Source organism: Poeciliopsis prolifica, unplaced genomic scaffold (genome assembly GCF_027474105.1).
Source record: "Poeciliopsis prolifica strain line A6 unplaced genomic scaffold, Auburn_PproV2 SCAFFOLD027, whole genome shotgun sequence".
NCBI classification, from domain to species: Eukaryota; Metazoa; Chordata; class Actinopteri; order Cyprinodontiformes; family Poeciliidae; genus Poeciliopsis; species Poeciliopsis prolifica.
Window position 1 is genome coordinate 5,477,516 of NW_026562402.1, and position 16,785 is coordinate 5,494,300.

General features: G+C 44.3%; 1 protein-coding gene across 1 annotated transcript in view; it reads right to left on the bottom strand.

Annotated features, from left to right (window-relative positions):
- Window positions 1-16,449, bottom strand: part of epha2b (eph receptor A2 b) — a 29,288-nt gene extending 12,839 nt beyond the window's left edge. The window contains exons 1-4 of the mRNA XM_055048457.1: window positions 16,275-16,449; window positions 15,661-15,740; window positions 13,518-14,166; window positions 260-415 (exon numbers count right to left, since the gene is read on the bottom strand). Coding sequence (XP_054904432.1) covers window positions 260-415; window positions 13,518-14,166; window positions 15,661-15,740; window positions 16,275-16,359 — 970 coding nt within the window. The 5' untranslated portion in view covers window positions 16,360-16,449. The remainder of the gene's footprint in view (window positions 1-259; window positions 416-13,517; window positions 14,167-15,660; window positions 15,741-16,274) is intronic.
- Window positions 16,450-16,785: the final 336 nt, after the last annotated feature.

Genomic DNA, 16,785 nt, shown 5'->3' on the forward strand with positions numbered 1-16,785 from the left:
CAACAATCATAAGAAGACAAAGAAGACAACAGGAAGTGGTAGGAGGATGCCGACGCGGCATGTTCTTTTAAGTACTTATTGCGTTTCTTCTGGACTACCACCAAAGTTTTGCACACATTCGTAATGGACACGTTGCTTGTATCTGGCTGGCATAAACATCTTTCGATTGTAAACAACAGAAGTTTTCTCAGTACTTCTCTAACTTTTAGTATAACAAGTAATTTATAGAAGTATGCATTAATTTCTGCACAATTCTCACCTGAGCACGGTCCAGTGACTGGGTCTGTAAGAGCCCGGTAGAAGCCATCCAGGCACACACAGAATAAAGACCTGGAGTCCTGGCTCTGGGTGTTGGCAGGACAGGGTTCACACTTGTCCCTGGATGCCTCAGCTTTGAAGAAGCCTGGCTGACACTCTGCAAGGAGAAAAAGACATTCACAGCAAATGATCAGCCAAAGAAGACAATAGGGACTTCTGGCAGCATCCTAAATGGCACAGAGCAAAGCAAGTTTCTCCAGATTGTTCAAGCCTCTTTGAAATGCTTTGAACTTTTGACCCCTGAGAGCAACACGTAGAGGTCGAGGGGACACTTCATTGTGTCGTGGCTAAATACCACATTTAGGCAGGTGATAGAGAAATATAGGGGGCGGGGGAACAAGGCAGGAGGAGTCTGCACAGTGTTCAGATCACTCAATAAAACTCTGGTCATTACAAATAAAATGATGCTCATTTGAGCCAAACCTTGAAACACAATCACAGTTCCTACCATGCTGCTACTCATACTCCCAACGTTTTCACACACTTTCCTCTCTTAAACTGTTTCTGTCTTACTGTCTGGCTCAAGAGACACAACCAGTATTCTGACATTCTGAAACCCTAAGTCAGTTTTCATAACTACAGAAGAAAAGGTGCGAGAGCAACCAGCAAAGCAACCAAACAGTGCCATTTGGCACCCAACAGTCTATTATATTTCTTTCTCTCAGAGACCCACATGGATACTTTGAAACGGCATCGCCTAGATAAGGTGACATCTAATTTCACACTTCGGATTCTAAATAAAGAAATGCAGGTAGGACGCCCAGCTGTGCAAGGAAATGTCGAAATATGAACTTAATACAGTGTGAAATTTGGTTTGAGAGCGCACCATCAAGGAGGGTGAAATTGAGACTGCTGCCCTTTAACTCTGTGAGAGCATTCCTGAGGCTGCTGCTCACACCATAGGATGATCATAAACACACGCACGCACACATACGCCTGTGTATGCAATGCTCACATGAACCCACAGTCGTGTGCATGTACAAAATACACAGACATGTATGCAAAGCACACTACTGGACACAATGTGGCATCAGGAGAGGGATTAGGTCCACAGCCTCTCACCTGTTCATGTCCTTCTGCTCATTCAGTTCAGCTACACACATAAAGCATACACGCACACACAACGCTTTTCAATGCCACGGACCAGTGCAGTTAAATGAACATGCATCAGAGGAAACAGACATTAGAATTTGAGAAAACTGTGGTAAAAGAGAGATTAGGCACTGTAGGAACAGATCGTGTTAGCCAAATGAAATGAGGCCTTCGCAGTGAGCAGCCGGATATACAGCATTGACACTGACTGGGAAAAGCATTGAGACAGTCAGTGATAAGCAAACAAGGTCAGATTCCTGAAGAGGCTAATTGAAAAAAAGCAGCGCTAAAACTGAGACAATATCAGCCTCACGCTATGATACCGTGTCGCTTGCCCTTCGGCTCGTCTTGCTTGGGGGAAGCTCATTTGGAAGCCACAAGTGACCACATGGAAGACGGAAAGCACATGGCTGCAGCTCCATTTGAGTCATATCAAGAGGATTTAGCCGATTGACCATGAGCCTCGCTTCAACTTTGCTCAGCTTTTTATAAACTTGCGGCTCACCGAGCTGACGCAGAGCATATGTGAGGAGGTGTGTTATCTAAGAGCCTGACAACAATTGTGGCAAGAAAAATTACTCTGCACAAAGAAGGGTATGGATCTTTGGCCAATGGGACTGCACCGAGTTTAGTCCTGCATCTCTGTTCCATCTTTGGCAGCTGTTCCACTTATAAATACGACTACTCATTAACGCAGACAGGACAGAAGACGGGCAAGCCATGAGGTAGGCGGGAAGTAGTGACAGAAGGGCTAAGAAAGGAAGAGGGGGATACTGTATCCTGCTGAGGACTGAAGAAAGAAAGGAGACATGCCGGGACAAACTCTTGGTCTGAGGAGGGGGAACAGCTGTTGCCCCAAACCCTGATTAATTTCCCTACCTCTCCTTCTATGTAATTCCCAAATTCCTTGCTCTCCTGCTTTCTCTCCTCCCAGCTAACCCATTAACATTGCTATTCACCACTGACCAGCAGGCAAGGAGAAAGCCATGCCATTCAAAAGCTGAAAGGAAAAACATGCACACATAGGCGTTGCAGATGGGAATAGCTGAAATGCCACATGGCATCTGAAAAGAGGAGGACTCGCCTCTATTTGGTGTCACAGTGCAAGCTGCAATGCATCGTGGTCAGGCCTGTGGAGATAATGGCCTTACACTGTGTGCCGCCTCTATAATCAAGATGCATTCCAGTGCACACCACCCAACGGGAGGCCGAGGACTGCATAGCTTAAGCTCTAGCCAACCTTTTGGTGGTAAAGGTGAATGGGTTTGTGTACCTCAAATATTCCAAATATGAGTCACAGCGACAGTACAGCTGGGGTATTTAAAGAGAGAATTCCTCGACAAAAAAGAAAAGTCTGAGGAAAGCGAGCTTCCTTGTTCCACGGAGAAGGTCGAGGGGCGCTTTGGATTGTTGCTGGACACAACAGGAAACAGGAAGTGTGCGGCTGACGCTGCCTTCCTTCCTAAAGCAGCCAATCAAAGCGTGGAGGCACGAGGTAGCACGAGCAACAGAGTAACCAAAACTGAGGCTAAGAGTCGAGGAACAGAATAATAACCAAAAAGGAAGCTGAAATGTGTTGACACAACATGAACGCATGCACAAATCCCATAAAAGGGTTTACTGAGATGATGGCGCTCATAAACAAAAGTGCTTGGGCTTCTTTGCAGTTGAGAAATTTAACAAAGTTAAGAGTGGCCCTTTTTTCCCCTCTCTCTTGCCACAAACAAGGAACTGTTTGTCATGTTAGGGGCTCTGTGTGCCTTGAGTGGCCCGTGTTTGTTTATAAAGAATGAGTGCAAGGGCCTGTTACGTTCAGGGAGCCGGAGTGGCTCTAGAGCCTCTGAGGGCTCACTGGTGTGTCGGCAGAACTTAAGACGAATGAGATGCCGACAGTGATGAATGCCCGGTCGTATAGATGGATGAATGGGTAACATGGTGGCTTGACAACAGAAATTGGCCCCGGGACATGACGAATAAGTAGAATGGGAAGGGAGAGAGGTGGGGGCTGACAATTGAATACGGCACTGAGCTTTTTAGAAGGCAGAAAGGTCGTGTCTGCCTGAGGGTGCGTTAAACTGTGCGTGGCTTTACACAGAGTCATTGGCCAAGTAAAACAAACACATGCTCGCACTGACGAGAAGGAAAGGGAGAAAGGTTATACTCAGAGGAATGGCCAGCGAGCGAAGGAGATCTTGTAAAAATAAAGCGAAGCGAGAAATAAACAGTGTCAGATCTGTATCAGGGCAGCTCTCTGGTCATTTCTGGGGGCAAAAGAGCCTGGCTTTGTCCTTGCCCTCATTTATTTCACTTCCCCTCTTTTCATCTCCAAACTGCGTGAAATGGCGATATGTCATGTCTGTGTGTTTATATGCAGGGTGACAACAAGTAATTAGCAATCCGGGGTACCTGGATTCAGGGAACAGAGGGGGCCTCTGATGGGGGAGGAGGCCTGGGTAACATGAGCCAGAGGTCACAGAGGTAGAGGAGGGGAGGCTGGGGCAGACAAGGAGCCATAAAGGTGAGGGGCTGATGTGTGGGCATGTGGCTCAGGAGGGGGGTTGGAGGCATTAGTGAAAAAGATTAGCTGACCAATGGAGCAGCTGTGAAGGCATTACATCTGTTTTACAATTGCACCCAAGCTTTCATCTGGGGTTGTTAACAAACACAATAAATTCCCTAATCCCCTTTCACCTCTCACTCTCCAAGTTTCCTCGCACTCAGTAACAGGAAGAGAGGGACACAGAGTGAAGACTGGAGACAAGGAGATTTAAAATTGTTGCTGGATGGATCTGATGAAGCCAACCTGTGTTGACTCAGGGCCGTGTCGGGCTCTGAGACCAGAGCCGTGCTGTCTGGAAATGAGGCTGATTTGCATCATTTCCAGAAAACCAGGTGGAAAAGGCAACACCATCTCACCACACCTCCCTGAGCCAACAGGCTGAATGCTGACAGCCATCGACTTCCTGACCAGGGGAAGTGGCCAGAACAGGACCAAATGCACCAACAAACCAAACGACTTATCAGGCAGGACGACAAAATGAAAAGCAGCTGAGTGAGACCACAGCGTTGAGCGACAATGAAAAACCCTGAGCCCACGGGTCGGGGAGTCACTGAGGGATTAGGTGACCTCCGGTTTCCGCTGAGGCCTCGTCCTGTTAGCAGTGAACGGTGGGTGGGTGTATTTGCTGGGCTGCGCTGGGGGGCATGACTGACTGATTGCTGGGAAGGAAAGTGCTGACCTCACACACCGGCAGTACAATACAAAGCGCTTCACATTGCTCTGCACTCCCCCCCTCACGCCCCCACCAAAACACTCACACACATACATAAACAGCCTTCAGGCTCAGGAATGTCACCAGGAGGAAATATGTCCCGACTTCCATGGCACAGTCAACACACACATCCACGCATGAAGGCTAAAAATGGTTAATGCTTAACTTTTAAACCAAGGGCCATGTGTGGAGATTGTAACTTTAACTAAGGAGTAGATGACATAAAAACTACAAAAACGAGAACAATTAAGAGTGAAATATGATGTGCACTAAGTACTTAGTAACTACTATTTAATTACTACACATTTATTCTATATTTTGAACTTTTTTCTAAATTACAAATAAAATAACTTACATTATTTAAGTTTTTGCTTACATTATTTAAGTTATTAAAAGTTTTTTCACCTTTTAAAGAATTCATTTTTATACATAATGAACTTAAAGTCTGGTTGAACAAAAAGATTTTATAAAATGCCAACATGCAGTGACTGGCTGCTGCCAGGAAGACACAGGAAGATGCAATTTTATATTTTGTAGATTTGTTCTAAAGAAGTATGTTTTTTCTTTTCGATTTGATTTTGAAGAGCAATCAGATAATGTTCTTTACATTTTTATGCCAATACCTTGAAATAGTTGTATTTTTATTTAAGGTAATAATAGTGTAAAAATTTTACTCCAATGTGATTTGAGACCAAAGGTTTCTAAAGGTGAACATTTCTCACTTAAATTTGACATCAGATCAGATTTAATCTCATCAAAAAGAAAATCAAAGTGATCTATTTGGAGGATACACTCACCATGGTGTTTCACTTTCCCAAGCCCTGAACTGTACAGTTTTCTGTTATCAACACTGGATAATCACAGACTCCAATAACTTTTTTCTTTTTTTTATTATTGCCGTTTCTAATAACTGGCACTGTACTCTCCAGTAAAAATATGGCCTAACAAGATACAGCATGTCATCACTTGAAAGAACCCCCTGCCCCACCCAACCGAACCCCCTATTAATCTAACCCACAAGATCAGCTCGCTAGTCATAAGTTAACTTGGCACAACATCTGATAAATGCGATCTTTCAAAGTAATCTCAGTGGTTTCTCAGAAGCAATGTAGTAAAAAAAAAAAATAAAAATAATATCCTGTCTATCAAAACTGTGCTGCAGAGTTGTATAATAAGACAGTGACTCTGCTTTTCTGTGACCAGCTACATGGGCTTAGAATCAAGGGAAGATTGGTGGAGCAGAAAATTTTGAGCGTGGGAGGGATTATCCGGGTGGAGTGAGATGATTCTCATTCTGTGAAATCCACCTTAAGCCCCGCTAAATCGAACCACTGCAATCTCCTGGAGTGCTGCTGCATCTCCTTGCATGCAGAACATCAGATAAACAAAAAAATTGCGCAAAGCGTTTCTTCAATCGTCATGAACTCACTGGTTTCGAATATAGGCCTTAATTTAAAACTCTATCCTTGACGTGAAAGATTTTCCTAGGCGGTCCAATTTCTCGCATCGATTGTCAAGTTCATCAAGAAAAAAAAAACAAAAACACAAACAAATGGTAGAGTTTCATTTGTATCTCCAACTAAATGTTTATGCCTTAGCCACCATGTGAAAGCAGCCAGCTCCCGTTTCCTCGATTAGCAGCATTGTTCAGATTTTGCCCCTATTTATTTTTACGAGTCACTTAGTGAGACTTGTTTTTATCAGATAGAAATACTGTGAGTGTACACAGTCTAAATAGTCCCATCAGGGCTATGTGAAACGGGATGTTTAAAGTCTTCTGGTGTCATATTCATGACCTGCATGTTGGCCAAAAACAACAGCCTCCGTGTGATTCCATGAGCAATGTGAACGCGAAACAAGAAGAGAAAAAAAGGAAAAGCTTTATGTTTGCATCTAAGCTTGTTGCACAACAGTGTGTGCCTCTGGAGTAAATTGCATATGGTGCTGCAAAAATAATCCTGGGAATAATGTGCCGAGATAAGAAATTACAAAATAAATACAAGATGAGAGGCAGAAAATTAAGGCTAAGAGTCCTCTGAGACAGAGAGGATGTGGGGTGAGGGGCAGGAGAGATTACACAAAGGCAAAAAAGAGGAAAAAAAAGCCAGCAGAACCTGTACTTACTCCACTGAAAAAGACCAAACACACCCAAGTCAATTACTACCCATACAAATCACTCGCCACAGTGTGTAGCTGTGCTAGCTTAGTCACCAACTGTTCCTTACATCAGCCGAGGACGAGTTTGGCAACATGGACACGGAGTGGGAGAGGAGAAAATTGCTTACTGGAAGCTACTTGGTGAGCCAGAGGGTTCCAGTAAGGAACCCAAACGGTCCACCGACAGGCCGTTCTCTCCTGAGCGCCAGAGCAGGCACTCCACGCTCCCAAACCGTGTCTTCGTTTATTCACAGAGCCTCGTGCAACCATGGCGTTGGATTACGGCCTGTTTGCCGAGGCTTTCGGGGGAGCTGGCGGGGTGTGGGCCCGGGACAGTTAAACAGAAATAAAGCCGAGGATCAGCTGGTGCAGATCCAGATGAGGGGTGACACGCAGTCATTACACTGTGCCAGGGTGGATTAGTGGAAGGAAGGGAACGGAGTGAGTCACAAGTGGAAATTATTTAAAGTTAAACACCATTTAGCTCTCTGTTTATTTTCCCTCAGTGAAAATAGATTCTTGTTTGTGCAACAGATTTTAAAGTAGATGGAAAATTCACATTAGGGACTGAAATATGTCCCAGCAAGGCAGATGAGGAAAGAACATTTAAATCTTGTTAATAAAGTGTTCATTAACTGGTCCGAACTCATACCACTTACACGTTTTACGAGCTCCAGTGTTTTTTGGGTGGGGGATTGAAGGTGACTAACACAAAGCATTTAATTGTAACGTAGATTCCAAATGATATATGGTTTAGATGTTTTTTATTGAAGAAGACCGGAAGACTGAAAAAAAGGATGGCTTGCAATTCTATCCTGCTATTGAGCTGTCCTAAAACAGACTGTTGCAGATCTGGACGATGAGTGTCAAGTCTTTTGCAGCCCTTAATACGCTTTGTTCCAGTTTAGTTCCATCCATGTCTCCATCTACTCTGACAAGCTTCCCTGTTCCTGCTAAAAACAAAGCACCCACATAGCATGATGGAGTCACCGCCATGCATCAGCGTGGAAATGACGTGTCCCTGCTCCGAGTTTTACACCCAGTCCGAAACTTAAAACTACAGTCTCATCTGACCAAACATTGTTCCATTACTTTGCTACGTTCAAGAGCTTTGCAGGCTGTAAATCATAAACTAGTGGAAGTAGCAGGGCAAAACTGGACCTTTTGTTCTCTGTGACATCATTACAAATGGTGTTTTTTTATATAGGCAACGGTCTTCTTGCAACTCTTCCTCAAGGGTAATAAAAGACAAATTTGTGGAGTACATGACTAAGAGATGCTCTGCCACCTGAGCTTTGGAGCCTTTTAGTTCCTCCATGGTTACCACAAGCCGCATCTTCTCAGATTAATGCTTCGCTTGCGCGATCTGTTGGTTTAGACAGCCACGTCTTGCCAAGTGTGCGGTTGCACCATACAGATACAGAGGTTGGCATAGTGTGTGTGTGTGTTTTTTTTTTAAAGCAAACACAGTTTCCTTATAAAAACGAAACTTTCTCCCTGGCATGTGCTGCTCCGTTCCTCAGTCTTTGTGCTGCTGTTTGTTCACTGATTTTCTCTTGCAAACACTTGAGGCCTTCACAGATTGGATTTACTGTCATTCACACTTAAGTGAGCTCTAATAACCACTTATTTGCCTCCTGCAGGCAGTTAACTGCGTTAGGCTTATTTGATGGGGCTGGACACATAAACACACCATTTTGTGTGGGGCAAATGTTTAAAACAATGTTCTGTCTCTTAATAACTCACTGCTTTGTTTTGTTTTGGCACAGTCTGACCTGCCACTCCAGAGCCACCAGTCTTTCTTAACCAAGATGTTATGGAACTTAGACATTTTTAACGTGCAATTAAAAAAAGCTACTTCTAGCCATTTATTATGTTTTCTACAGTATAATTTGTGCAGAACTGATGATGCGAGGAACCGTTTCTGTCACTAGACTGCGCCGTACATGTTCTTTCTTCCTTTTCCATAAATTTCGAATGTGATGCAACGTGATGTGACAAAACTTAAGAGATAATTTTGCAAGATGCTGTAATTACAGGCTGTTTAAGTTTCTCCATCAGTCACATGAGTATCGTGGCTCTGCATAAGAATATATAAAGAACACCATCTGTAATAATGTCACAGAGAACAAAAGGTCCAGTTTTGTCCTGCTACTTCCACTCGTTTATGATTTACAGCCTGCAAAGCTCTTGCATGTCTGCACAGCGGAGCAAGTGTTTTATCTTTTTTGACTTTTCACCCAATGACAACAGCGTGTCGTTGGGTGTGTGTCTTTGTGAACAGCAGGAAAGACAGTTTCAAACAACAATCTGCACTTAAGCAAAAACGTTTAAGGGGGGGACAGAAATAATATCCTAGAAAGAAGCTCTGAGAGGCACGAGATCCTTCCGTCAGAACTACTGCTGCACCAAAGAGGAGATGGAGACAGAAACCAGATGAAGTCACAGATCTTTACTTTAACTGGTCCCACGAGGAAGAGGAGTTATAAAACTGAGTGAAAACATGGCCGAACATGGAAAATTTCAACCTAAATATGGAGAAGAGAGAAAAAGAAACACCGCAGTGGAAGTTTTGGTGGTTGTTTTACCCCAGAGCAGCCATCCGTTCAGGAAAGAAGCGGGGGGAAATGATTAACTACGTGTCTGTAGGATATTCCTCTTTAAGCCCTCGGAACCATTCATCCTGGCTCCGCGCTGCAGCGCTGTGATTCATTTCCATCTAAATCCACGCGTGTCCTCATGCATCTCGGACCTGTCGCCAGGGATCTTCCTAATGTGTGTGTGTGTTTGATTTTTTTTTTTTTTTTTTTTTTTTTTTTTTTTTTTTTTTGTGGGGGTGAGGGTCAGAGGGATTCTGTTTGTTTAGTCATTTTAATGTGAGGGCTTGACCCGGACCTGTTCTCCCTCACCACGCCACCCCCCTCTCCTTCCATCACCGCCAGCGTTCACTGGGAATTCCACAGGTCTGGAGTAATGTTGGGAGGCTCCGTCTCAGCAAACTGATCAGGAATGTACCAGTAAAGTGGGGGAGAGGAGGTGGAATCTGTCGGCGTCGCGGGGAAACACAGCACTTCATTGTTCTCCTACCTTTGCATTCTGCTCCTCACCTCTCTCCGCTTAAAAAGAAAAAAAAAAATCACACCTCTCCTCTAAACACAAGCCCTCGCTTTTTTTCTCCCTCTCATTCCTTCCTGCCGTCCTCCCCAATCATCTCACCTGGCTTTTCTTTCGCAGCTACAAAAAAAAAAAAAAAAAATGGAGAAAAAAAATGACCCACCGGCAGAAAACCTCAGCTTTCCTGTCCAGTTTAAATCTGAGTAGGAGAGCGGACACGCCAGCAGGGACGTTTTTTATACCTGCCGCCGTCAAGACGTGCATGCGCTCATTTATTTTCTAAGGCGATGATTAAAAGATATTTCTATTTTCAAGTCGTACAAATGTCTATGGAGTAAACAGAACAGACTGAAGGAGGAACATCGCATGGGGTTGACGGGATGGCTTTGTGTGCTTTGTCGTGGAGCAGATCTCAACAGGCCCTCACACGCCGCGCTCTCTCTCACACACACACACACACACACACCAAAAGCTGTAGCTCCGGTGCGTTTGGGAAAACAAAGGGGGAGCGACGGTGGGTTGGGGGATAAAGAGATAGCTGCAGCCGGCAGGACAGGGCTCAGATTGGGTCTGCATGTCATGAGCAGTCAGTGAGGCTCGGCAGCTTCACCCGGCCTCCTCCCTCTTTTTCCTCCCATCCGCCTTGAAGATGCTAATCCATCACCGTACAGTAACCCCCCACCCCTTTGCTTCTTTGATCAGCCGTATTCCCTCGCTACAATAAAGGTCTCCTTTACAGTCAGTAAAGCGCAACTGTGACAACAGAACAAAGTCAAAGGCCTGAGTTATGGCTGCTCTTCCAAAGCCAGCTCATGTCGAGATAAGGGAGCAGACGATACCGAGAGAACAGGAAATCACCTGGTGCAATAAGCTCTAAATTATGCACCGAGAGATGTCAAAGAATAAGACACTCATTTACCAGGGTTCAGGATATGTAACCGATAAGCCGAGCATGACGCTGCTGAGCAAAAACTCTGCGGACCTTTTTGTGTTCACATAAAATATCGAGTTTTGTTTGTGTCAGATAATTTGAAAGCAAATTAAGTTATTTTTGTTAAAAACAGAGACGAACCGATTGCGGTTTTTAGGCGATTACCGAGCCTGATGCCGATTTTGGCCGATACCTTTTTCTTTTTTGGTCTGAAGTGTTGCTAAACATAGAAAGAAAGTTGTCGAGTTGGCAACAGTGGTGTGTTGCGAACTGCAAATGTGCAGACATGAGCCCAGGAGCCGGTCTCTCATTCAGACCTCACTCACCGGAGAGCAGAAGATTTCCAGACCTTTGCCGAGGAAAATTAGATCGTGGATAAAATACAGGTTTCGGCCGATCACTGAAAATCTGTGGCAATTAAAATCAGTGCACCCCTAGTTGAAAGCACAAGCTCTTAGATATTTCCCTAAACAAAATTTAGGAATAAATTGTACATAGGAATTACACTGAAAAATCTTTTTGGCATAAATGCAGGTAGTACAAATAACACCAAATACAGTAAAGTCCAAAATTAATAGTTCCAGTGAAAAGCTGGGCAGAAATTACAAAAATGGTTTGACTATAAAACAATTTTTCAGTGTTTATTGTGGGGATGATACATTTTTTAATAAAATTTTTTAAATAAAATTTCTGTTTTCTTTACATTGTGGTAGTTAACATGATGCCTCTCTCATTTTCTACAAAAAACAAACTTCTTGGTTGAATGAAAATGAGCTTACATCCAAATCTGCCAGAAATAAGAATATTTATTACCTTAACTGTTGATCAAGAAAAAAAGACAAAATTACAAAAATGTTTTCTAATAATATTGTAAGAATAATCAATCGTAGTTTTATTTTCTGTCCCCTCCAACTTTTTGTTATTTCAACGTGGAGACATACAGCCAAAAAGCTGCAATTAGAAGTTTTTATTTGACACGAATGAATTAAGGTTTTTGACGTTCGAATGGGAGGATGGAAGTTTGAAGGAGCCGGAAGAACGAGAGGTGGAGACGGGGCGGAGGTGGGTTGAAGCTCTGCTGGTGAGCAGATGCAGCCGTTAAAAATGGAGGCTGCCTCATTGATTGGCCATGACAGGGAGCGATCTGACACTAACAGGCTGCAGCCGAAACGCACAACGCAGCGATGGGCCGAAAAAAATGTAGGTCTAGGCTTCATTTTTCAGCATGCTGTCCAGCATCCATTGTAACACCAAAGGCCAACATTTGCAATTTGCTTCTGCAAACTGTTAAAAGAGAACAGCTAATTGGAGCCAAAGCCCAAAGGTAAATGCACATTTCCTACTCGTATCAGTTTCGGTTCAGGGATTACGCCAGGACATGTTGAAGAAGGCATTCTTCCCACTGCGGGGGCAGCTAGTGTCAGCCGAGGGCAGAATTCCACTGAGATATCGTAGCACCCATGATAAATATTTGTCATACAGGTATGTTTTATAACCCCAGGTAATTAAAGCAAAGATAAATTGAGCTTTGAAAAAAAAAAACACAGTAAAATGGAAGTGCATTGAATTTGCCAGGACAAGATAACGTACAGTACAGATCAAAGTCCTGAGTCATTCTTCCTGTCGTGAAGAATGACTCCTACAAAGGAGCCACGCCATCTTGTAATCTTGTCTGATGATCTTGATGAGTAGTTGGTGGAGTTTTTCTAAAGTATTTCAGAGTTGTACTTTGTACTTGGATTTTTTTCTGAAGTCATTTCAAGTCCAATGCCAGACAGTTTTTAAAGAAACGTTTTTTGCAACTTGGCTGGGATGTATGAATCGTTTCACCCCAAGAAGCTCCTACGCTTAAAAAAAACAGATGGTTTAGTAGAGAAATCAGGTATTTAAATAAGCAACTTTATTACAAACCTTCTAAATACCGGATGTCCATGGACTTGTCTTAATTTTAGGTTGGCGACTCGTTGTCTTTATTGAACCCAGAGAAGTCCATGGACATTGGACATTTTTTGTTGTTCCATCCAAATTTGGCCTTAAAAATCTGAAAGTCAGGCTTTTTTTTTTTTTACCTTTCTGGTCAACCTCACTACCCTGTAAGCACCTTTATAAACTTTATAACCACACATTCACACTGTACATGTGGAAGGAAAAGTTATATTTTCTATGTCTCTTCAAAAACAAAGTAAAAGTTTGTCCCGAAGACACAGTTTGTTTCTGGGTTTTTTTTTTGTTTTTTTTTTGTTCAGCTCAATTTGACAAGAATTACCAAAGATAGCTCAGTGTTACAGATGTTGATTTAGTGTCAAGAATCCCTTTTCTCAAAACAGAAAACTAAAGCACGAGGTATATTTTAGGTCTTAACTGGTTTCTGTCTGTTTTTAAGACACTTTCAGATTGTAGTAGAATATTTCTCAAACACGGCTCTTCTTTTATCCTCCACTGTCCACTGCACAAGGATGCTTGGACAGGTTTGGACCAGAGAGAGCAAGAAAAACAAGAAAGCCCTCAGGATACATACTTTTAAAAAGTCTGGAGAACTTTTGATCCAAAACATCACCAGTTGTCTGTGTCTATGGGAACAAAAGGTAACAAAACTGGAGGCGATTTAAAACGCTTCAAAGCCATTGACTTACCCTGACAGACGTCTTCGACCTCTTCGAATCCTGCATTGCACTGGCACTGTCCGACTGGAACCACCCACTCTCCGTCCGCAGTGCAGTAGATGTGAGGTAAATCCTCGCTGTAAGCATTGTCCACGCATTCCCCAGTGACCTTCTTGAGCTGCTGGTTGAGACCTCCAGCTACCGTCTCGGGGAACGAAGCGAGGCTCTTTGTTGTGGCTGGGCAAGCCTTGTAGTACACCCTGACAGAGAGGAGAGCGATGCAGGCTCCGATGTCTTGGAAGGCCAAGTAGAAACCCTTCTGGGACAAGCTTTGCACAACTTTCGTTTCCGTGTTGATGCGCATGTCATTTTTCTTCGTTATCTCATCTGGAGCGACGGTGGCAACCTTCTTGAACTGGCTTTTACGGAAGGCCGTGCCCACGTCTGCATTCGCATCGCTCGAATAGAGGTTGAAGGTCTCCTTGCAGGTCAACGAGGCTCCGTCAAACGAGTTGCAGTCGCGCACAATGAACTCAAGCTCCACAAAGACCTGAGAGACGGAGGGGCGCCTCTGGATGAAGGTGGTGCGCAGCCAGTTGTCCTGCTCGCGCTCCTCGACGTTGCATATGGAGTAGGTATAAAACTGAGAGCCATTCAGGGTTTTCTGGGTGACCTCCCACTGAAACAGAACCACAAAAACCGAAGAAGGTTAGAGGTAGCAAGGCTGGATTGCGTCTAACCATGTGGGGCTGAACCAAAACTAAGAGGATAGCTAAATAAAGGAGTGACCATTTAACCAAGAGGGTTCGGCCACTGTAATCTGAAGCAGGAAACAAAAACAAAGTGTGTGCAGAGAACTTTGTGGCTTTTCACGAGGGTAAATACAGACTTTTACATCAATACAGCATTTCTTTTTAGACATAGACATCCATTTTCTAAATCTCCAAAGCCTAAAACTATCACGAACACAAAGGACTTGGTTGACAATGCATTTCTGACATTGCGAGGAGACAAAATTATTTCCCATTCAGTCTCTCTCACACTCATTGGCAGGGTTCCCAGGCAGCATTGCTGCATGAAAACTGGATGTTGCCACAAATATGTTTGAGAAAAAGTGACAGCAACTTCTAACCTTGGCTCATGAGAAACAAACGGCCCCCATGGAGGCAGAAGCTGCGGTTGGCTCTCTGCATGCAGCCACTGTGCTATTAATTAAAGGAATGTGCTTTGCTGGCGAAGTGTGTGGGTCTGCATATAAACTTGATGAACAACAGCAAAATGTACACCTCTGCTAACAACCTGGTGGAACATTCCCCCCCCCCCACCCGTCCTTTTATTGCAACCGGCCCGTAAGGCTAACTCGAAATAATCCGGCAAACATCTGAAACGTATTAGTGAGGGAAAAAAGTGAAACTAATGTGTCAGAGGGAGCATTGGAGCTGCTACACATCTCTGAGAAAGTCGAGCGAACCACCGAGCGGCGTGCCTGCACATGCTCTTGAGTCATCAGCACATGAAATGAGGCTATTTACAGTGAATCTGCATTTGCCTGACCGGTCAATTATTCTGCAACCACATGATGGAAGAAGGCAACACATGTCTCTGCTCTGCTCATGGTAAGAGACAACCGCAGCATTAGAGATTCATCCCTAAATGTAGACATTTTCCCCTGCTGTAAGGAAAAAGGTAGCCCTGGCTTGACTCGCTCCGTCTGAGGCCCCTCCTCTCGGCAAAGAGGTACCACATGCTGCAAACTTTAAAACTTAATTGCTCTCTAACATACAATTCTGAAGCTGGAGCCTCGAAACCACAAGAAGCCACAAGTATTCCCAGTTCAGAGGGAGCAGCTATTCTATCCGCCTATATGTGATTTGGAGCAGCCCAGACTTGCTCTGGAGGCAGCTCCTGATAGGGTACCTTGACTGCCTCGTCTATCCCAGCTCAAGACGGCTTAAACTGGCAGATTTTAAAGGAAACCCACATGTGTACACACACACACACACACACACATATATATATACACAGGGAACAAGTTCAAGAGAATTATGTCAAATGTTCTCTGTGCAGCTGAGTGAGTCCCTTGCAAGTTTTCTCCACTCGGATCTATCCTCTGGCAAATTCCTACAGCTGGAAACGTGGGAGCTGGAGGAGAAGCGAAGAGCACCATACTCACCCCAGATCTGTCTCCCTGGTTCGGGGACCAAGTCAGCCAGCCCAGCTCTCCTCCAGCTGCCTTCATATCCAAAAGCACCTCTGTGGAGACACAAGATCAATTATCAAAAACACTTGCAAAACTTACAACAGTGTTTATTTGTTTTTTATTTTTTGCTTGAAATCTGTGTTCTGTGTTGTTGACAAACTTTGACCCCCGTTACAAAAGATGCGGGAAGTTGAAAAATAAGGCAACATCGGATGCATTCAGACGGGATGCCTTTGGGTGAATAAGGCAAGATCAAGAGCATATGAAGCTCGGCTAACTCCGCAGCAGAAGCTCCCCACCTGCTGCTGCTACAAAGTTATAGGAGCGCACAAGCAGAGTCGCAATTCACTTAGGCATAATAGACTGCAGACTGATAAGCGACAAGCTACAACACTTGTAAGGTTGTTCTTTTCGAAGTTCAAATCAAAGTTTGTGAAACTTTCATGCAGTTGCAAAAGTGAAGGGAAAATATTTCCTGCTTTTTAATTTTTTTTTAACTTCTCGCAAGGAGACTCCCCGCATGGCACGCGCGTTTTCCCAAAGCTGTTATTTTGAAAAGCTTCGCTGTTCTCGAGCGGTCCTCTTACCTTCTTTGGCCTGGAGGGTGACCAATATCCCGTTAATGAGTACATATGAGAACAGCAAATGTTTGACTCTACCGAGGAAATCCATTTGGAAAAACTTTTCTTTCCCCTCTCAGCTCCGCTCCCGTCGCCTGGCTGGGACTCAGCTCGCTCTGAGGGCTGCTGCTGCTGCTGCTGCTCTGCGGCTCATTCACAAACGGCCTCTGCGCGCGTTCTCGACTCCGCCCGCTGGAATGTGTGTGTGCGCGAGCGCGCGTGCCACTTTCAGCTGCGGTGTATACGTACGCGCGCGCCGGTGTGAGAGGGCGTGTGTTGAAGGTGTGGCGGTGGTGTCGGTGAGTTTTTTTGTTTTTGTTTTAATCCGGTGGGTGGAAGGCGGAACGCGTCGCCTGAGAAACTTCTGAAGGACTGGTGAACATTTCACATTTCTCACCTGCGCATGTCGGCAAAAGAAGCAAAGACGTGCGATGAAGCGACCGGAAGCGAAGAGGCGCAGAGTGTCTTGCAAAACGAT